Raw genomic sequence first — 24,415 nt, forward strand, 5'->3', positions numbered from 1 at the left:
CAATATGCAAATTGTACATTGCTAAAAAGACTGTTTGAATTCAGATGAGATACAACCTTTTCTACGATTTTTGATATGAATGGGAGATTTGAAACTGGGCTGTAGTTCTTTAAATTGTTATGGTCTAGTGTTGCTTTCTTCAGCAGAGGCTTTACAATGGCAGGTTTGAAAAATGATGGGAATTCATCAGATGAGAGAGAGGTATTAATAGCATCAGTTAGTGAAGGCAATACTGGATCTAAGCACTCAAGCAGAAGTGATGTTGGAATTGGATCAAGTTCACATGATTTTTGTGCACTCTTCATCATGATTGTACATACAGAATCCATAGAGACAGGTTCAAATGCTGCTAATGGTTGCCGCTGAAATTCTGTATCCCAACTGTATGGTGACGATGAGTCAATTGAAATTGTGGTGTCAAGCTTATCTCTAATGGTTTGTATTTTGCCACAGAAGAAATTTGCAAACATGTCCGGAAAGTCAACTGGAGAGAAGGTAGTTGGAAGTGGTGTTGATTTGTTCCTTGACATTAGCTTGTTAGTAATCTCGAAAAGCTCTTTGCAGCTGGAACTTTCCATGATCTTAGTAGTGTAGTGGGCTGATTTCGCTGCATGGACTATATTTCTGAATCACACTGGAGAAGCCCCAAGTGGAAATAATGTTATGTATCGACACCAGCATGCACAGTTAGTGTGTGCCCACTTGTTGCCGGACTTCACTACTGTCAGCGGAAATTGGGAGCCAGGGGAACAACCTCTACACATCAGCACCCAAGAAATGAAGGCTATCATCAATGCTTTTCATTTATGAAAAGATTGAATCTCAGGCTCATATTGGACACATTTCTGCATAATGGCAGACCTGATTTTGGTCATGATACAGACCTGTTGGATCTTTTGTCCCTATGGTCTCAATCCTTCGCTCTGTTTCCAAATGGAACCAATCCTGGGTTTTAACAAGAATCAGTTTGATTCAATTTGAGCCTTTATTACACTCTTCCCTAAAGTTACTATCATACGACATGTTTCCTTACAGCATTAGTTTCCACATGCAAGGTAAGATAGTTGTATTCCCTTTATGTCAACCCGAACTCTTTTCAGTTCAAATTGGAGGGTTTGGTGGTTCTCTGGACACATACAGTCTTTGTAGCCAAAATTGGTTACCATCCATCGGTCACCAAAGAGTCATCACTTGTTTCACTCTCTCCCATAGTCAGGTCGAGAAAAGCAGCCATACAAGATCCTGTTTGTGCTCTAAAGTACTACTGGAAAAGCACAGAAACAGGTTGTGGCACAAGCAAACACCTCTTTCTTCCTGTAAGAGCTGGGACACAGGACATCATCCCTCAAGCCTTTGTTTCTGAAATGGGTTGTATGCTTGGTGTACTCTGACCTCTAACCAGAACAGAGTCATCTAATGTAGATTACAGTTCGTAATGATTGGATTCGAGATATAATTTGTTGGCCTGCATGCGGAGTCAACCTTCTCATTTTTATCTCAAAGATTCAGCATTGCAGAAGAAAAACTTACATTTGGTTGGTCTGGTGGTGGCCCCAAAGTTAACTGGTAGCATGTTAGCTTTGCTTGATTTGCTGGTGAAATTTTGTAAGTAAGAAGATTTCAATATTCATCTTCTTAACTGTATGTTAGGGTCACAGGTCAAGGGACCCCAGGCTGTGCTGCTTATGTAATTAGGAGAATTTGTTATCACTCACATGGGGCATCCAGCTCTTCTTCCCTACAAGGAGGCTCAGCATCCCTCCTCTTCTTACTTATTCTCCTAGTGTAATGTGTTTCGGGTAGGTATTTGAAGGAGAAAGCAAATTTTGAAGTAAATTGTTTTTCAGAGAATAATTACGCAATCACAATACTTTAAAACCCTTCCACCCACCCTGCCATGCAAGAATCCTCGTGAGTATATCACTCAAATAAATCTAGCAAAACCTGGCAGTGCCAAGGGAGATAAGGGACAGGAGTTATTCCCCATTGTCTATTGAAATAGACAAAAAAAGGTGATTTGTATCTTTTAGTAGGGCTGGATTTGTGAGGTAGATGGCTATTATTCCTCATGCAATGTGATTGGGGATTGTCTTGGAGAAACATAATTGATTTAAAAATTTGCTTTCATCAAAGGAAGTCAGCACCAAACTAAATAAAAGCAATGGACTCTGAGGGATTGTTGCATTTTCCAAAGTGACTGAGCCACGGAAGTTTCCTTTTTGCTGGAGAAAGGTTTATGCTTATGATCGCTAGCAACATCTGCATAAAATGTAACTTTCCACTTCTTTGAAACCATATGTATATCTGGATATAAAGTTAATTGAAGGAATGGCATCTCGCAAAGATGTTCATTTAACTTTTTGATTTGTCAATATGTTTTCATTTCCCAGTGAATAGTCTCATCCTCTTGACAGTTTTGGCAATATGACAGCTGTCTCCAGCTGACCAAAATCTAGGCCAGTTTAAGTACATGTAGAATCTAAACAGCTATAGCCACATCCTATTGGCGACAGTGAATATTGTAGTGAATTGATTGTGTACATGTTTGTTGACAATGGGATAAAGATCAGATGAGGACTATAATTTTTATGTATGTGTTGTTTGCGTTTTCTAACAGGTGTGATTGATAGATGAATTTTATAACATGTGATCTTTACATAATTTATGGATTTTTCTTATACATTTAGTGTACTTAATGCATTATGGATTGTACTGCATAAATGTAAGTTGTTGTAAACACAAATATATTTCAGACTAGTTTTATCTTCTTTTACTCAAAAGCACATTTTTTGCACCCACTTTTATAACCCCTTTCGCCTTTGCTGCCTCTGATCAAGGAGAAAAAGCAAAATAATGAATATTTGGTATGACCCCTCTATAACATGATGCTTGGAGTCAATAGAATCCAACCACATTTTGATATAAACAACTTTTCTGACTATAATGGCATTCATCAGGAAATGGAAACACATACATTATGACTATAATGGCATTCATCAGGAAATGGAAACACATACATTATGACTATAATGGCATTCATCAGGAAATAGAAACACATATGTTTCTGACTATAATGGCATTCATCAGGAAATAGAAATAGATACTTTTCTAAATATGATGGCATTCATCAGGAAATAGAAACACATACTTTTCTGACTATGATGGCATTCATCAGGAAATAGAAACACATACTTTTCTGACTGATGGCTTTCATCAGGAAATGGAAAGACGTACTTTTCTGACTATAATGGCATTCATCAGGATGCAGAAACACATACTTTTCTGACTATAATGGCATTTATCAGGAAATAGAAACACATACTTTTCTCACTATGATAGCATTCACCAGGAAATGGAAAGACGTACTTTTCTGACTATAATGGCATTTATCAGAAAATGGAAAGACATACTTCATTGACTATGATTGCATTTGTCAGAGAATGGAAAGACATACTTTTCTGACTATGATGGCATTTATCAGAGAATGGAAAAACATACTTTTCCGACTATGATGGCATTTATTAGAGAATGGAAAAATGTACTTTTCTGACTATAATGGCACTTATCAGGAAATAGAAAGAGATAGTTTTCTGACTCTGAGAGCATTCATCAGAAATGGAAAGACATACTTCATTGACTATGATTGCATTTGTCAGAGAATGGAAAGACGTACTTTTCTGACTATAATGGCACTTATCAGAAAATGGAAAGACATACTTCATTGACTATGACTGTATTTATCAGAGAATGGAAAGACATACTTTTCTGACTATAATGGCATTGATCAGAAAATGGAAAGACATACTTTTCTGATTATAACGGCAACTGTAGTTGTTCTACATGAAATTACATATTGTTGATAACTAGCTGTTTTACATGAAATAACATATTGTTGATAACTGGGGCTGTTTTACATGAAATTACATATTGTTGGTGACTATATCTGATTTACATAAAATTACATAATGTTGATAAGTGTAGCTATTTTACATGAAATAACATATTGTTGATGACTGTTGCTGTTTTACATGAAATTGCATATTGTTGATGACTATATCTGATTTACATAAAATTACATATTTTTGATAACTGTATCTGTTTTACATCAAATTGCATAATGTTGATGACTATATCTGTTTTACATCACATTACATAATGTTGATAACAATAGCTGTTTTTCATGAAATTACATATTGTTGATAACTGTAGCTGTTTTACATGAAATTAGATATTGTTGATAAACTCTAAACATTCATTTACTTAAACTCCTTTCTGTTTTTAAATTAAATGTAAAAGCTAGATACATAATTAAATAAATGAATAAGCATAAGAAAATTATATTTTTTATGTACAGGTATTGTTTTCCATTTTGGAAGAAACCTGATGAATATTTTCTACCAGATGGCACTGATGACTTTGCTCTAGCTATGGGTGGCTTCTCTATGAAATATTCCCAGGTAAGTTCAAAGAACAGCCTTGGAAATCGTAAAACTTCTTCAGTGCAAACATCAGTCTCAGATGCTGTGTTTTGGAAATAACACTAGCACCATAGGTGAAAAACTAAAATGTAAAGAAACATTTGATAATACTTAGTCTACAGAATTTGAAAGAACAAGGTTAAGTGGGGTCTGATTTTGGCCCCCAAATTAGAGATACATTAAAGTGATTGTATGAGTATTTGTTATGGTTATGCCACATCCACTGTATACCTACTGTAACATGTATACACATCTACTGTATGCCAACTGCAACATGTATAGACATGATATAATGCCACATCAACTGTATAACAACTGCAACATGTATAGACATCCACTGTATACCAACTGCAGCATGTATCCACATCCACTGTATACCAACTGCAACATGTATACACATCCACTGTATACCAACTGCAACATGTATACACATCCACTGTATGCCAAGTACAACATGTATACGCATCCACTGTGTACTGACTGCAACATGTATACACATCGACTGTATACCAACTGCAACATGTATAGACATGATATAATGCCACATGCACTGTATAATAACTGCAACATGTGCACACATGATATAATGCCACATCCACTGTATAACATCTGCAACATGTATACACGTCCACTGTATACCAACTGCAACATGTATATACATGATATAATGCCACATCGACTGTATAACAACAGCAACATATATACGCATGATATAATGCTGCATCCACAGTATAACAAATGCAACATGTATATATATCCACTGTATACCAACTGCAACATGTACACACATGAGATAATGCCACATCCACTGTATAACAACTGCAACATGTATATACATGATATAATGCCACATCCACTGTATAACAACTGCAACATATATATACATAATATAATGCCACATCCACTGAAGAACAACTGGAACATGTACACACATGATATAATGCCACATCCACTGTATAACAACTGCAACATGTATACACATGATATAATGCTGCATCCACAGTATAACAACTGCAACATGTATACACATCCACTGTATACCAACTGCAATATGTACACATATGAGATAATGCCACATCCACTGTATAACAACTGCAACATGTATATACATGATATAATGGCACATCCACTGTATAACAACTGCAACATGTATATACATGATATAATGCCACATCCACTGTATAACAACTGCAACATGTATATACATGATATAATGCCACATCCACTGTATAACAACTGCAACATGTATACACATGATATAATGCTGCATCCTCAGTATAACAACTGCAACATGTATACACATGCACTGTATACCAACTGCAATATGTACACACATGAGATAATGCCACATCCACTGTATAACAACTGCAACATGTATATACATGATATAATGGCACATCCACTGTATAACAACTGCAACATGTATATACATGATATAATGCCACATCCACTGTATAACAACTGAACATGTATACACATGATATAATGCCACATCCACTGTATAACAAACAACTGCAACATGTATACACAGAACGGCCTTATTTAAAGAGGGTAACACAATTAGCTAAGGACTAATCTACCTTCAGGCCCTCATACAAAGGAATTTATTTTAGCTGCATCTTTGAAGCCACTGGATATATTGGGTTTGGAAGAAGGAAATAGAGTGGGCATTTCTAATCTCAACTGGAATACTCTTCCAGAGCAGAGTTCCAGAGTACTGGAAACGTTTTTTAAATAACTCCTTCTTTGGGAATTTTATACTGTTTGGTAGACATGGATTGCAGGTGGAGAGTATTACCAGCTAGCCTATACTGGAATAGTGATTGTAAATATTCAGGAGCACTATTATGAGATATCCTGTACATTAATTTGGCTTTTCTCAAACAGATTCGGTCTTTAATAGGTAATATTTTTAACCTACCAGCTAAAAAGTTTCCTTGCTTTATTTCTGAATTGATATTAGCCCAAATGCTCCTTTTTGAAGATGTGCCAGCTTTGCTATGTTTTTATCATTTGAATTACCCCATACTGTATTACAGTAGTCTAAATAGGGTTGTATGTAACTGTTACAAAATAGTTTTCTGTGTCTTTCAGGGAGAAACTGTTTCATCCTACTGAGAAGCCATAAACTTGAATTGACTTGCATGATATAATGCCACTCAATTGTATTACAACTGCAACATGTATATACATGATATAATGCCACATTCACTGTATAAGAACTGCAAAATGTATACACATGATATAATGCCACATCCACTGTATAACAACTGCAGCATGTATACATATGATATAATGCCACATCCACTGTATAACAACTGCAACATGTAGATACATGATATAATGCCACATCAACTGTATACCAACTGCAGCATGTATACACATCCACTGTATAACAACTGCAACATGTAGATACATGATATAATGCCACATCAACTGTATACCAACTGCAACATGTATACACATCCACTGTATAACAACTGCAACATGTATATACATGATATAATGCCACATCCACTGTATAACAACTGCAGCATGTATAGACATCCACTGTATACCAACTGCAACATGTATACACATCCACTGTATACCAACTGCAACATGTATAGACATGATATAATGCCACATCCACTGCATACCAATTGCAACATGTATAGACATGCACTGTATACCAACTGCAACATGTATACACATGCACTGTATACCAACTGCAACATGTATACATGTCCACTGTATACCAACTGCAACATGTATAGACATGATATAATGCCACATCCACTGTATAACAACTGCAGCATGTATACACATAATATAATGCCACATCAACTGTATACCAACTGCAACATGTATACACATCCACTGTATACCAACTGCAACATATATAAACATCCACTGTATACCAACTGCAACATGTATACACATCCACTGTATACCACCTGCAACATGTATACGCATCCACTGTGTACTGACTGCAACATGTATACACATCCACTGTGTACTGACTGCAACATGTATAAACATCCACTGTATACCAACTGCAACATGTATAAACATCCACTGTATACCAACTGCAACATGTATACACATCCACTGTATACCAAGTGCAACATGTATACACATCCACTGTGTACTGACTGCAACATGTATACACATCCACTGTATAACAACTGCAACATGTATTCACATCCACTGTATACCAGCTGCAATATGTATAGACATGATATAATGCCACATCAACTGTATAACAACTGCAATATGTATACACATCCACTGCATACCAAGTGCAACATGTATACACATCCACTGTATACCAACTGCAACATGTATACACATCTACTGTATACCAACTGCAACATGTATACACATCCACTGTATACCAACTGCAACATGTATACACATCCACTGTATACCAACTGCAACATGTATAGACATGATATAATGCCACATCCACTGCATACCAATTGCAACATGTATAGGCATGCACTGTATACCAACTGCAACATGTATACACATGCACTGTATACCAACTGCAACATGTATACACATCCACTGTATACCAACTGCAACATGTATACACATCTGCTGTATACCAACTGCAACATGTATAGACATGATATAATGCCACATCCACTGTATACCAACTGCAATGTGTATACACATCCACTGTATACCAACTGCAACATGTATGCACATCCACTGAATACCACCTGCAACATGTATACACATCTACTGTATACCAACTGCAACATGTATAGACATGATATAATGCCACATCTACTGTATACCAACTGCAACATGTATAGACATGATATAATGCCACATGCACTGTATAACAACTGCAACATGTACACACATGATATAATGCCACATCCACTGTAAAACATCTGCAACATGTATAGCCATCCACTGTGTACTGACTGCAACATGTATACACATCCACTGTATAACAACTGCAACATGTATACACATGATATAATGCCACATCAACTGTATACCAACTGCAACATGTATACACATCCACTGTATACCAACTGCAACATGTATGCACATCCACTGAATATCACCTGCAAAATGTATACACATCTACTGTATACCAACTGCAACATGTATAGACATGATATAATGCCACATGCACTGTATAACAACTGCAACATGTACACACATGATATAATGCCACATCCACTGTATAACATCTGCAACATGTATACACATCCACTGTGTACTGACTGCAACATGTATACACATCCACTGTATAACAACTGCAACATGTATACACATCGACTGTATACCAACTGCAACATGTATAGACATGATATAATGCCACATGCACTGTATAACAACTGCAACATGTACACACATGATATAATGCCACATCCACTGTATAACATCTGCAACATGTATACACATCCACTGTGTACTGACTGCAACATGTATACACATCCACTGTATAACAACTGCAACATGTATACACATCCACTGTATAACAACTGCAACATGTATACACATCCACTGTATAACAACTGCAACATGTATACACATCCACTGTATACCAATTGCAACATGTTTACACATAATATAATACCACATCCACTGGATACCAAATGGAACATGTATACACATCCACTGTATACCAAATGGAACATGTATAGACATGATATAATGAAACAGTGTCAAATTAACTGTTAATTTTGTTCCTAGATAAACCTGTGTTCAATCATAAACTAAAATTTTTGTACATTTCCGCTTCTTTGAAGATCTAAGAAACTAACAGTACATTTGAGAATTTGTTAGAATTTTTATATAGAAGAAATATTTTGTCACCATCTAACAAATTTCCAGATTTCATATATGTATTTGGAACTTCTTTATAAACAAATGATGTACGCTTTTATAGGTTTAAGTTTATTAGATTTGTTTGTGAATGAACTAAAACAGCTGTTTCGTGTATTTGAAAGTAGAGATGATAAAGTGAACAATTTGGATGCGTTTACTGTGAAACTTTCAAACAAGCAAATAATGATCATGATATTCGCAATGTCTACAACAAAAACGTGAGAGAAGCAGTGTTGAAAATACCATTCTGATCATTTAAACAGTTATTTTAGAGAAGTGTTCATAACTTTTCGTTAATGGAATGGTTCAGATTATGGCCAGTGCTCTCTGGGTTTATGAAAATAATACAGAAAAGCATACTGAGGACAAGGGCTATCACATATCTATCAGATACATACCATTTTTGTGTGATTTAGAATTTTAACATAGATTTAATAATTTTTCAGTCATATCAATTTGAAATTGCTAAATTCATGGGAAAAAAATGACACTGAAGGTTTTGGTTGAAAAGTAAGTACCTTAGAGCCAATAAGCCAAAACGATGAAGAATTCTTATTTTCACTGGCTGAATGGATTGTGACTAGCTGCTTTACAATTTTCTGTGATTAACTTTTTTGATGCAATGTTTTGGATTTAGGCTAGTGATAGACACCATACAGGTCATAACATAGCTGGGGAAACATGACAAGGCATTAATATGTCTACTTTAGCTGGTAATAAGAATGGCCAAAAATATGCTTACATTTTTGTTTCTTGAATTTCCTCAAAATGTACTTTGTTAGTTCTGACAATCCGAATTACATGAGTATGTCATGGGATCTAAAGCTTGATTACAGTTAGAAATTGTACTGTAATTTCAACTATGTTCCAAGTGCAATAACATTCTCATTACTGTGCTCAGAATGAAGTGTAGGTGATACTCCATAGTGTCATTTTGATAATTAGAATTGAAAGAGTTCATAGCATTGTTCTTCATTGGTACCAGGTTTGATTCAAAGTTCAAGGATTAACTGCAGTATTTGGCCATCCGTTATTCAATCTAGGTTATTTAGGACACATCAGCATCATCCACGGTCATCCATTATTCAATCTAGGTTATTTTTTAGGACACCCCAACATCATCCACTGCCATCCATTATTCAATCTAGATTATTTAGGACACACCAACATCATCCATGGCCATCCATTATTCAATCTAGGTTATTTTTTAGGACACCCCAACATCATCCACGGCCATCCATTATTCAATCTAGGTTATTTAGGACACACCAACATCATCCACGGCCATCCATTATTCAATCTAGGTTATTTTTTAGGACACCCCAACATCATCCACGGCCATCCATTATTCAATCTAGGTTATTTAGGACACACCAACATCATCCACGGCCATCCATTATTCAATCTAGGTTATTTAGGACACCCCAACATCATCCACGGCCATCCATTATTCAGTCTAGGTTATTTAGGACACCCCAACATCATCCACGGCCATCCATTATTCAATCTAGGTTATTTAGGACACCCCAACATCACCCACTGCCATCCATTATTCAATCTAGGTTATTTAGGACACACCAACATCATCCAGGGCCATCCATTATTCAATCTAGGTTATTTTTTAGGACACCCCAATATCATCCACGGCCATCCATTATTCAATCTAGGTTATTTAGGACACACCAACATCATCCATGGCCATCCATTATTCAATCTAGGTTATTTTTTAGGACACCCCAACATCATCCACGGCCATCTATTATTCAATCTAGGTTATTTAGGACACACCAACATCATCCACGGCCATCCATTATTCAATCTAGGTTATTTAGGACACCCCAACATCATCCAAGGCCATCCATTATTCAGTCTAGGTTATTTAGGACACCCCAACATCATCCACGGCCATCCATTATTCAATCTAGGTTATTTAGGACACCCCAACATCACCCAAGGCCATCCGTTATTCAGTCTTGGTTATTTAGGACACCCCAACATCATCCATGGCCATCCGTTGTTCAATCTAGGTTATTTAGGACACCCCAACATCATCAACAGCCATCCATTATTCAATCTAAGTTATTTAGGACACCCCAACATCATCCATGGCCATTCATTATTCAATCTAGGTTATTTAGGACACCCCAACATCATCAATGGCCTTCCATTATTCAATCTAGGTTATTTAGGACACCCAACATCATCAACGGCCATCCATTGTTCAATCTAGGTTGTTTAGGACACCCCAACATCATCCGCGGCCATCCATTATTCAATCTAGGTTATTTAGGACACCCCAACATCATCCATGGCCATCGATTATTCAATCTAGGTTATTTAGGACACCCCAACATCATCCACAGCCATCCGTTGTTCAATCTAGGTTATTTAGGACACCCCAACATCATCCACAGCCATCCATTATTCAATCTAGGTTATTTAGGACACCCAACATCATCAACGGCCATCCATTGTTCAATCTAGGTTGTTTAGGACACCCCAACATCATCCGCGGCCATCCATTATTCAATCTAGGTTATTTAGGACACCCCAACATCATCAACGGCCATCCATTATTCAATCTAGCTTATTTAGGACACCCCAACATCATCCACAGCCATCCGTTGTTCAATCTAGGTTATTTAGGACACCCCAACATCATCCACGGCCATCCATTATTCAATCTAGGTTATTTAGGACACCCAACATCATCCAAGGCCATCCATTATTCAATCTAGGTTATTTAAGACATCATCCACGGCCATTCATTATTCAATCTAGTTTATTTAGGACATCATGCACGGCCATCCATTATTCAATCTAGGTTATTTAGGACACCCCAACATCATCCACGGCCCAACAGGACGCTGACTGGGGATCAAGTTTAAAATCACATAAATGCCAGGATCCTTTTAAAGAAAAGTACATGCCATTTTTTACCTTTTGTACAGAATGCAAAGTCACACAATTATAATAACAATAACAATAATAATAATAATAATAATAATAATAATAATAATTTATTTATAGAGGATGACTCAAAGTAAAGTACCATTCCCCCTTTAAGTACACATAAGAAGAGTATAATAATGTTCGTTATATGAAAGATAACAGTGGTTACTGTTTATTTTAATGTGTTTAGTATTAAAATACCCAATTCCATTATAATCTTTCAGAAACACAGATGGAGGAGGTTAGTTGGTATTATAAGGTCTTTTAAATTGTAAATGGTGCCATGCTATCTTTCTTTGTAACTGTCTCTTTTGAAGTGAGGAGGATGGATAAATAAAACGAATGTAACAAAAAATGATTCTGTGAAAGGAAAATAAATTATTTTTAAATTTTTGTGCTATTTTCAGGATGGAAAGTACAGCTTCATTGGAGGTCCAGGAGTGAAAGAAGGACGGGGTACAATGTTATATATTTTAATTCTAGCTTTTAATTTTGTTCATTACATACTATTGAATTTTGATGCTAAATAGTTTCATTTTTCTAGATTGAATGCTTTTGACTTTCAATGCTAAGGTTCTCTTTTCTAGATCAAATATTGTATAGAAGTATTTATATTATTAGACTTCTTTAATTGCTAATCTATACAGGTATAATGGCAATAGTTATTTGGCTGAGGAGTCATATTTATATCTATGTAAACAGTGTTAATAATTTAAATAAGCAATGTTAGTTGGTCATTACTTACAGTTGTTCATTTCCTTAATTAGCCATCCTTTTTTTAAACATGTTCAGCCATTTAGTTAGTTAAATATAACTGAGGAAGGTCATGTGATTCAGCCATCAGATTCCATTAAGTTACATAGTACAATTGCTTACTAATGTTTGGATTGGTACATGTACTATGTTATATAAGGGCAACAGCATGGCTTCACATACAAATATTGTGACTGTACCTCTGTGGGTTTTATTGTTTTTTGTAAATCCCAGTCCTGTAAATACCTTTTGCAGACTTAGTTTCAAATACCAATCCTGTAATTCTTGTTGCCTACAAGGTAATGTGTGTATAGGATTATTTTCATCTCTCTAATTGCTATTTGCAGCATTTTTTCCATCACAATATAATGTTTATTTCACCATCACCTTAGAATAAATTGAATCATTGATTGGGAAAGAAAAACTGGTTGATGGTAAACATTTTATATTTTTCATATCAGAAAGAATGCAACTTTGTAACCCAGAAATGTAAACATAATCTACTATTTCTTTAAGGTGCCGTTAAATCACATCAAATAAGTAGAGAACACATCTTTGACAGAAGAAAAGATGGGCTGTGGGTGCAGTATTTTGGTAAGGATTTCTCTTAAAAGTGGAAGAATTTTAATTGACCAGACCAGAAAGTTTTTGTTTTAAACATCTACTCATCTACTCATTCTTACATGAGTTTTTGTTTTCCTCCCATGCAAGCAACAATCAATCATTGACATTTTTGTCTGAGTATAGTCCCTTGTCCAGCAGGAAAGTGACAATTTACAAAGGTTTCAAGTCCAGAGGCCTTGTAAACTTAATTATTGTGAATTTATTTCATCTCTTTTTTTTAAACACAAAATTTGTGTCAGTTCCTCAAGTTTTGGATTGGGGTAGAATTCTTATTGTTCAATTGGGTTTTCAAATTTATGGTTTGTATAGGTAACAACAACAATATCCAAAAAACTTGTTATCCCATCAAAAAATAGTGAATTCACTGTACTATATGCATCTGTCAAGCATTTTCTGTCATCTGTTATGCATGTATCTACCATATTGTGTTTTATAAATCTCAACCTTTTTTCATGCTTTGTCTATTATCTGTCATGCATTGTCATGAATCATATGTCATCTGTCATGTCTGCCATATGTTGTGCATTTGTCTGTGGTGTCATGTATTGTCTATTGTCTATCCTCCATCTTCATATGTCCATTAATCTACATAAAAGTTTTGTAAAGATAGTGTGAATAATTTAGACAACATTTTCAAAAATATTTTTCCTGGTATTGGTTCTTTTTATGTATAAATGATTATTATTGTATGACATTCAGTGTGGTTGTTACATCTAAGTAAAGGGAAGAAAAGGAATGAAAACAAAATTGACTGATGGTTTTCTGAAATGCTAACCAAATTACACATGGAGAACCCCGACATCATGGTTTTCTGAAATGCTAACCAAATTACACATGGAGAATCCTAACATCATGGTTTTCTGAAATGCTAACCAAATTACACATGGAGAATCCTAACATCATGGTTTTCTGAAATGCTAACCAAATTACACATGGAGAATCCTAACATCATTGTTTTCTGAAATGCTAACCAAATTACACATGGAGAATCCTAACATCATGGTTTTCTGAAATGCTAACCAAATTACACATGGAGAACCCTGACATCATGGTTTTCTGAAATGCTAACCAAATTACACATGGAGAATCCTGATGTCATGGTTTTCTGAAATGCTAACCAAATTACACATGAAGAATCCTAACATCATGGTTTTCTGAAATGCTAACCAAATTACACATGGAACACCTGACATCATGGTTTTCTGAAATGCTAACCAAATTACACATGGAGAATCCTAACATCATGGTTTTCTGAAATGCTAACCAAAATACACATGGAGAATCCTAACATTATGGTTTTCTGAAATGCTAACCAAATTACACATGGAGAATCCTGATGTCATGGTTTTCTGAAATGCTAACCAAATTACACATGGAGAACCCTGACATCATGGTTTTCTGAAATGCTAACCAAATTACACATGGAGAACCCTGACATCATGGTTTTCTGAAATGCTAACCAAATTACACATGGAGAATCCTAACATCATGGTTTTCTGAAATGCTAACCAAATTACACATGGAGAATCCTGATGACATGGTTTTCCAAACTGGTGATAATAATAACATCTCTATTAAGTCAAGGAGATATACTTCTCTATGAAAGTGACTTGACTGCTGACTTTTAACCAAATTCTTAAAAATAAATACACAAAGCTGCATTCTCTGAATGCTTCCTGCAATTAAGGTTAATTTACTTTCTATATGTATCTAAGTGATGCAGTATGGTTATTTTTGGTCATTGGAATGATCCTAATGTTTTCTTTATGAATAGAATAATAACTGTGGATGTTTCTTAGATAGAATATAGTTCCAAATGAAAAAGATGCAGTTTAATAGCAGTAATCAGAGATGCTGTCATGTCACTGGATTGCAGGTTTCTTGCAAAAATGATCCAGTCATTCCACTTTTACCACCCAGTGGGGAAAACTATTGCACATGTTACTTGTGGTTCACACAATTTCTTGTACTCAATGTGTGATTTTTAAAAGTTTGGTTTTAGCTTAGTTGATCAGATCATGTCCTTTTTGCCTTTTCTCTGTGATCTCAATTAATCCTATATCAATGGAGAATATTGTTTAAATATAAACACCTTTATGTTGAAAATCTATTGGAGTATTGCATAAACTGTGGAAGAATTCTAATTGGGTTGTTTTCTGGATGGGTACAGTTAATTAATCCATTGGTGAGCAATTAGGGAAATGTTTAAAGGACAACAACAGCATGTCATGTTGAAACAAAAGATAATTTATTTCTCTATGAAAAGTCAGCGAGATTGAAAGATTATATGCTCAGGACAAAACTGGGGACAATGAAATAACTGATGGTTTACTTATTAACTAAACATAATTCATAAAGCAGAGTTACCAAAATTAACTGGCATGATGTTGTTTACTATAATTTAGATTTGGTCATTGCAGAAAATCTGTTTTGGATATATATTCTGAAAACCAGTTCCTGAATGTATTAAGACTAGCCATAGTTGCAGCAGTTATGATTTTATCATAGGCTGATTGTGAAGGAAGATTAAGTTGTCTAGGCTACCCACAGACCTTTGAAACTATAGCTGCAGTAAGAAAATGTCAGAATATCTAAGAGTAAAAGCAAATAATTTATATGCAGATATGTAATTCAGATTTTGTATATATATATATATATATATATATATATATATATATATATATATATATATATATATATAATTTGCATTGTTTTTTAGGTTTATTTTAATTCTTTTATTTCATTATATGGTATTGTAATGTAACATTGTATGTTGGACTTTGTAAACATGGCTATCTCAATTTGTCACAAACTTTGAAAATTCCCTATCAAGTGCTAAGTCTACTCGTTGTTTACTACACATTTCATATTATAATTTTAGCAAGAGACTGCTGATAATAAATAACATTTTATTTTGTAAACATTAAGAACTTTCCAGAAGGTTTTTTCCATTAGGTAATGGGTTATTTTTTATTTTAAATGTTAACCATGGCAGTGTGGAAGCCATATATTTATGGATAATGTCACCTGGTTGTGTATGCAGGAACCATATATTTATGGTCAAATGTCACCTAGCTCTGTGTGCAGATACCATATTTTTATGGCACAGGACAGTGACGTCTATGGATGTCCAATCTAGGCAAATCATTAATTGTGTGCTAAGAAGAACAGGGAGATAGCATATGTAATTGTCTAGAAGATCATGGCTCTGCATCAGTGTAACTGAACATCAGTGAAACAAATATTCAAACCGACTTATTTGCCCAGTAAAGTCTGTTGTCATAGTGGATGTTGATGCAAACAATATAATAGCTGATAACTAGTTGCAGTCTGGTAGCTGTCCCATACCTAGTTGGTGCCAATTACTGTATATATGTATGGGATAGTCAAAATTAAAATACAGTTTGTTAGGGCTTTGTGTGGAGGAATAAATAGCAATACACAGATTTTGAGAATTAATTTTCTGCAGGAATATACCATGTGCTAATATGAAGGTGCTGTGACACTATGGCTTGTTGATATGAAAGTGCTCTGACACTATGGCTTGTTAATATGAAAGTGCTGTGACACTATGGCTTGTTGATATGAAAGTACTCTGACACTATGGCTTGTTGATATGAAAGTACTCTGACACTATGGCTTGTTGATATGAAAGTACTCTGACACTATAGCTTGTTAATATGAAAGTGCTCTGACACTGGCTTGTGTATATGAAAGTGCTCTGACACTATGGCTTGTTGATATGAAAGTGTTCTGACACTATGGCTTGTTGATATGAAAGTGCTCTGACACTATGGCTTGTTGATATGAAAGTGCTCTGACACTGGCTTGTTGATATGAAAGTACTCTGACACTATGGCTTGTTAATATGAAAGTGCTCTGACACTGACTTGTTTATATGAAAGTACTCTAATACTATGGCTTGTTGATCTTCATGGCCATCCCATTCAATAACAACTTTAAGGTTACACTAAATCAAGCTTAAACTCTATAGTAGCTTAGTTATCAAAGCATCTGTCATGTGCAGAGCCTTTACTTATGTTGGGTGATACATTGTATCATCAAGAGTGAGAACTGTATGAGCCAGAAAGAGACCAACAATTCATTTTATGGGGTGGGTGGGTGTATGTGTAGACTCCCAACATATTCTTTCCATGCCTATGTATGCTTCTCTATCTCTCTCATTCTTTCTCAACAGTCCATTTGAAAAAGAAATGGACAAGAGAGAGAGAATGAGGGAGATTCATTTCTTAATTTAACCCACTCTTACACATGGAGAATCCTAACATCATGGTTTTCTGAAATGTATGTTTGTTTTGTTTTGTTAAATGAGAGCTAGTTTTTGATTAATATTTGTTCTTTATCAATGAACTATACAAATAATTAGAGTTATGTTTTATATGGAGAAATTTGTGAATAATAACTACATAAATATTGCACCACCTAAATATTGTATGATACTGAAATGTAGAGACATGTTTGAAAGTAAAGTTTTAATTATCTAGCATAGGCCTTAAAGTAATGAACTGAGGATATGTAATATGTAGAAACAAATTAACTGTCCATGTAAACATTCAGAATAACTATAAATGATAGAAAAGTATACACTATATTCGATTTTTTTTGTTGTCAAAACTTACTTTTCCACCCATTTTCTCTATTTCGCTGCTATGTTAACCATGAACACACATCAATTTCATCGACATTTTTAGTGTTTGATTTCTGCATGCATACCTGCATCACTTTGTACAATTTCAAAGCAATCTGATTATAAATACTAGTTTAGTAGTTTTTATATGGATTTAGCCCAAAAAGTCTGTATTGTTCTAAAACAATTCAGCATACACAGAGAGGGCAGTTAGAAACAAATCGGCACTGGTTTCAAGGTGATCCCAAACCAGCACAGCACTACCAGGGTTAATATCAGCACTGGTTTCAAGGTGATCCCAAACCAACACAGCACTACCAGGGTTAAAATCAGCACTGGTTTCAAGGTGATCCCAAACCAGCACAGCACTACCAGGGTTAATATCAGCACTGGTTTCAAGGTGATCCCAAACCAACACAGCACTACCAGGATTAATATCAGCACTGGTTTCAAGGTGATCCCAAACCAACACAGCACTACCAGGATTAATATCAGCACTGGTTTCAAGGTGATCCCAAACCAACACAGCACTACCAGGGTTAATATCAGCACTGGTTTCAAGGTGATCCCAAGCCAACACAGCACTACCAGGGTTAATATCAGCACTGGTTTCAAGGTGATCCCAAGCCAACACAGCACTACCAGGGTTAATATCAGCACTGGTTTCAAGGTGATCCCAAACCAACACAGCACTACCAGGGTTAATATCAGCACTGGTTTCAAGGTGATCCCAAACCAACACAGCACTACCAGGGTTAATATCAGCACTGGTTTCAAGGTGATCCCAAACCAGCACAGCACTACCAGGGTTAATATCAGCACTGGTTTCAAGGTGATCCCAAACCAACACAGCACTACCAGGGTTAATTGAGGTCAAGTGGAAGGCTTTATAATCTTGTTACTGGAAATATTATTCATTCTTGCTTAAGTTTACACATAATTAATTTGTATTATTGTTATGACCAGTAGTTCACATGGACTGGGATTTATTTCTTTAAATTGTTCATTTCAAGTGAATTTTCTCTGGAAATACAGAGTGCTCAATAAAAAATAATATTCTTGGACAGAGACATTCACTGGGATTTATAGTGAATTCAAACCTGGAATTATATTAGTGTGTTTAAAAAAAGACTTGGTACAAGAACACAATACAGGCCATCACAGGCACATCAAAACCTTCAGTGTTGGACTTATTTGGATTTTTACTTAGGCTTATTCAGAACTATAAATAAGGACTTGTGTCTGTAATTCTAGGATTATTTGGGATTTAATTTGCCATACCCTATTATTTGTGGATTTTACAAAACGGAAAGGAATTATTTTTGCAAGTTTTTCTATGATATGCTGACATTAATTTTGTGGTACTAATTTCTTAAAGTTTAAAAAGCCTGTGGGCTAACATCTAATGATTAAATAAATTGATTACTATATAGATGTGTGTATATGTGTGGTCCAAAAAAATGATTTTGATAAGTATAAAAGAATTATTGCTCAGATAATTAAGTATCCATCTACCTTATACATTTATTGTCAAAGGAGTCATACAGAATTATTAAATGCTTATTTTTAATTAGGTGTTTCTACACCTTATATTAATTATTAAACTAATCAGCATAGTTTACCACTGCCTCTGCTCCCAGTTATTTGTACCCCCTCCCCAGAGGTGTAGGGGACCTCCCAGATGAAGAATTTTCACTAGCAGCATATCTGCATTGTCTAGTTTTATTATATCGCTATCTCCTTTGCTAACCTTCAGTTTAAGGTGAAAATACCCTCACATTACCTTATTAACTTGCCTATAAGTCACTGTGGATTTTAAGTTGAATTTGCAAATTTTGTAATTCATTTACAAGTTGATGCTGGGTATGAGACGAGGCCAAATCAATTCCTCAATTTCATCTTTTGACTATAGTTCATTCCACACAGCATTACAAATTTTACATCTGTAATTCTGTAAATTTTCAGGTTAGTATCATTAAATGTAGACCATTCCAGTGGCCTAGTGATTAGAGCATCTGCCTCAGATGCTGGAGGTTGTGGGTTTGAACCCTGGTCGAGTCGTACCAAAGACTTATAAAATGATACTAGTAGCTGCTTCACTTGGTGCTCAGCATTATGGGGTTAGTGTTAGGACTGGTTGGCATGGTACCAGGATAATGTGACTGGGTGGGACTTCATGCTACATGTATGTGGTACTAAAATCATTTTAAATTGCCACACTGCAGACATTGTAGCAGAATGACTGAAAATTTGTTGAAGCTACACACATTAAATGTAGCTAAAAATACCTAATTCATTTCATGCTAGTTATTACTTTTACTGACACTTCTTTTAGAGGGTTAAAAATGTGTAACTGGTTGAGAAACTTACATAAGTGTTTCCTTGCATTACACAGTACCTTATTCACAATACTCTATGGGTAGCCTCATTTCCCTATTGGTTGCCAAGTTTTTCCCTTAAACAGGTTTAAGATGGGATGACCTGACCAAAGCTATAGCATATTTAATTAACATGTAAATATGTTGCAAAACCATATTTTTCTTGGGACAATGGATGTTGAAATTAGGACTAGATGGAATTGTTTACACAGCGGTTTTGATTGAAACTGGAATATACTATTGCCCTTGTAAATGAGTAAGATCACAGTTTTCAGGTAACTAAAATAATACATATTATAATCATCCTACCCCCTCTCTCTCTTATAGCAAGGTATATTTTATTTGATCACGAGGTGCAAGGAGAAAACTGTAGTGGAATAACAGCTTTAGTCCACTGCAAGCAAAAGGAAGATTCTAGTGCCAGCCTGTCAGCATAATTATGTACAATCCTCACAGAATGTTTTATGTATCCATGCATATCAGAGAATCTCTTTAGCTGCAGGTAAAGTGAATAGTACACTTGTTGGCAAGAAGGTTTAAAACCAAGGTACCACTTTATATATCCCCAAGGTCATGACAGCACATGCGGAGGTGGACACTATACAGTCTGACACTGAATTCATACACCTTCCCACCTTTCAGAATAATCCCTCAAGTTCTTCAAATAGTGAGGACTTCATCTTCGGTGTTCATCTTGTGGCACCAGTGGTCATGGTATAGCAATCTCAGTATGTTGATGGACACCACAAGGGAGTTACCACTGATGAGGAATCTGCTGTCAGCACAGATGATCCTTTTTCATAACAATCCACAAATACTCTACCTTCCTTGCTGGCTCATATCAAATGATCTGTTTGACAAGATCAGTTTTCAAGCAGGATTGCATACTGCATCACTCAGGTTAGGAGGCAGTCATACTCCAGGTTTACAACGCCAGGTGGAAGGTCTTATATAAATGTGACAGTCAACAGAGCAATGGCCTAATCTGCTTCTCTTTGGCTTGGGACCTTTTTCTCTTCCATTCTGAGGAAAATGAATGTTTATAAAGCACCTCTTTCAAACACTGTGAAGTGCTTATCAGGTATTTTGAATTCTTGAGGCCAGTCTCTTGCTCAATAATGCCTGATTGGAACATTTAATTTTTTTCTTTGGTGGTTTTCATGTGCCTAAGAGTGAGATTTCTTTCGAGAATCTCATTTTTCTTTTTTTGTTAGTGTCAGTTAGTAGAAGGAGTAAAATTCATGTCTGATTGGTTTAAGAGCTATGAGAAGGGTGAATTTCATGCTTGATTGGGTAAGAGGTAGGAGGGGGTGAAATTCATGTCTGATTGGTTTAAAAGCTAGGAGAAGGGGTGAAATTCATACCTTATTAGTTTAAGAGCAAAGAGAAGGAGTGAAATTCATGCCTGATTAGTTTCAGAGCTAGTAGAAGGGGTGAAATTCATGCCTGATTGGTTTCAGAGCTAGGAGAGGGGTGAAATTCATGCCTAATTGGTTTAAAATCCAAGAGAAGGGGTGAAATTCATGCCTAATTGGGTTAAGATCTAGGAGAAGGAGTGAAGGTCTTGCCTGATTGGTTTAAGAGCTAGGAGAAGGGGTGAAAGCCATGCCTGAATGTTTTAGAGAGCTGGGAGATGGGATAAAATTCATGCCTTATTGCATGTTGTTTCCTTCATTGTAATGGCAACAACATTTCAGTCTGTGCAAACCTGGTTTTCTGACCAAGAATCAGCAACACAGTGTTGTTTGGACTAGGGATGATGGACTTCACTGTCAATTATGAACTTTATGTTTCTATTTGGCTAAACGAAAGTGTCTTTCTTCCTCTCAAAGGTACATGTGATATATCAATGGTCACTATGTTCTAGGTGAATCAGGCTGACTATCAGAATGTCTTCTCATTGATAGAGATCCTTCATGTGATTCAAAAGCCTTAAAGTTTGAGCTATTGGTAGATTTTGTTCCGTTATTAATCATTGCTTTCTGGATGATTTCATGAAAGGCACATTTTGGCATCCTCATTCCACTTTCTCCTAGTTCAGTGGAGCACCAGAGCAAAGGCATTTATGCCTCATTTGTATTTGTACTGAAGAAAGCTATGAAGTTTTTCTTGACAGCTATTATGGGATCATCATGCCAGGAAAAGAGACAACAGAATAAAAGTGTTACTTCATTAAAATTAATAACCAGCCACACATATTTTTTTTATAAATATCTTCCAACTATTATTCTTGAATGGCTTACCTATTTTTGGATATGTGTCAAGAGCTCTTTCAATGTTTGCATATGTCATTTTATATCTATATGAAATAAGTGATTTGTCAGTTTCATAGACAAGAATATAATTGGGAAAATTTGAATTTAGATTCTTTAGATCCATCCATTATATTTCAGGCTTTTCCTTGACAACTGCAGACTTCAAGGAGCATGGAAGTTTTACAGCTGGAATTCCAAATTATCACCCTGAACAACGGGGATTTACTGGAAGAGTAATACTCTATACTTTATTTTAATTACAACAGCAAGCTCTTATGGTAACCTACTCTATACTTTAATTACAACAGCAAGCTCTTATGGTAACATACTCTATACTTTCATTACATCAGCAAGCTCTTATGGTAACCTACTCTATACTTTAATTACAACAGCAAGCTCTTATGGTAACATACTCTACACTTTAATTACAACAGTAAGCTCTTATGGTAACATACTCTATACTTTAATTATAACAGCAAGCTCCAATGGTAACCTACTCTATACTTTAATTACAACAGCAAGCTCCTATGGTAAATTCTCTATACCTAAATTACAACAGCAAGCTCTTATGGTAATTTAGTCTATACTGTAATTACAAAACCAAGCTCTTATGGTAACATTCTCTATACATGTACTTTAATTACAACAGCGAGCTCTTATGGTAGCATACTCTATATTAAACTCTAATTTACATACTCTATATTTTACTCTAATTACATCAGTAAGGTGTTATGGTAACATACTCTATAATTTAATTACAACAGCAAGCTCCTATCGTAACCTACTCTATACTTTAATTATAACAGCATGGACTTATTGTAACATGTATCTTCTATCAAAGACATGCCCCACTATAATGGTTCTGCTTGATAAAGCCTTGGTTTCCTTTTCTGTTTCTGGTTTAATTATAATTAATTCCATTTAGTACTTAAGCAGAGAAAGCACAATTCAAAACAATAAAGTCAAGGGTGGCAGATAATATTAATTGTTCCAATTACAAATTCATCAATGAAAATGTTTTTGATATACTGTAGTTATAAAAGGATTGCAACCCTCACAATGGAAAAACACTTCCTCTGTGCATGTTCAAAATGTAAACTTGCTGCTGTGTATAATATTTCCATGAAGACTTGCAATGTAATGGTTGTACCCATGTATTCCTCCACTATATTAAGATGTGCCCAGTACGTATATGCATTTGGTCAGTCAGTATAGGTGTGGTTGAAACAGTACTTGCATCTCCTAGATTTTGCCAATTTCATATTATATCCTTTTTGTCATTCTTTACTTCATTAAGTTAGTTTTAATGTATCTACCATACCTATGGATGGATTATACAATGTTGCACATGTTTGTCCATTCCATAACATTCTATCAATCAGAAATGTTATTTCCACTCACTGATGTCTAAAGCATTAAATGGATCAAAGTAAAATTTGGTATGAGGTTTTACAATAAGACAGTTTCAGTTTTTACTATTTTCTAGCCAAATTG

At 35.4% G+C, this 24,415-nt stretch overlaps 1 protein-coding gene across 1 annotated transcript in view; it reads left to right on the forward strand.

Annotated features, from left to right (window-relative positions):
- LOC149776296 (integrin alpha-V-like) overlaps nt 1–24,415 on the forward strand; it is a 147,634-nt gene that overhangs the window by 48,049 nt on the left and 75,170 nt on the right. Inside the window, exons 5-8 of the mRNA XM_089942765.1 lie at nt 4,355–4,457; nt 12,671–12,719; nt 13,533–13,610; nt 23,060–23,154. Of these exons, the coding sequence (XP_089798891.1) occupies nt 4,355–4,457; nt 12,671–12,719; nt 13,533–13,610; nt 23,060–23,154 (325 nt within the window). The remainder of the gene's footprint in view (nt 1–4,354; nt 4,458–12,670; nt 12,720–13,532; nt 13,611–23,059; nt 23,155–24,415) is intronic.

Source organism: Sinohyriopsis cumingii, chromosome 18, assembly GCF_028554795.1.
Source record: "Sinohyriopsis cumingii isolate HCF-2022 chromosome 18, ASM2855479v2, whole genome shotgun sequence".
In the NCBI taxonomy this organism is placed as follows: Eukaryota; Metazoa; Mollusca; class Bivalvia; order Unionida; family Unionidae; genus Sinohyriopsis; species Sinohyriopsis cumingii.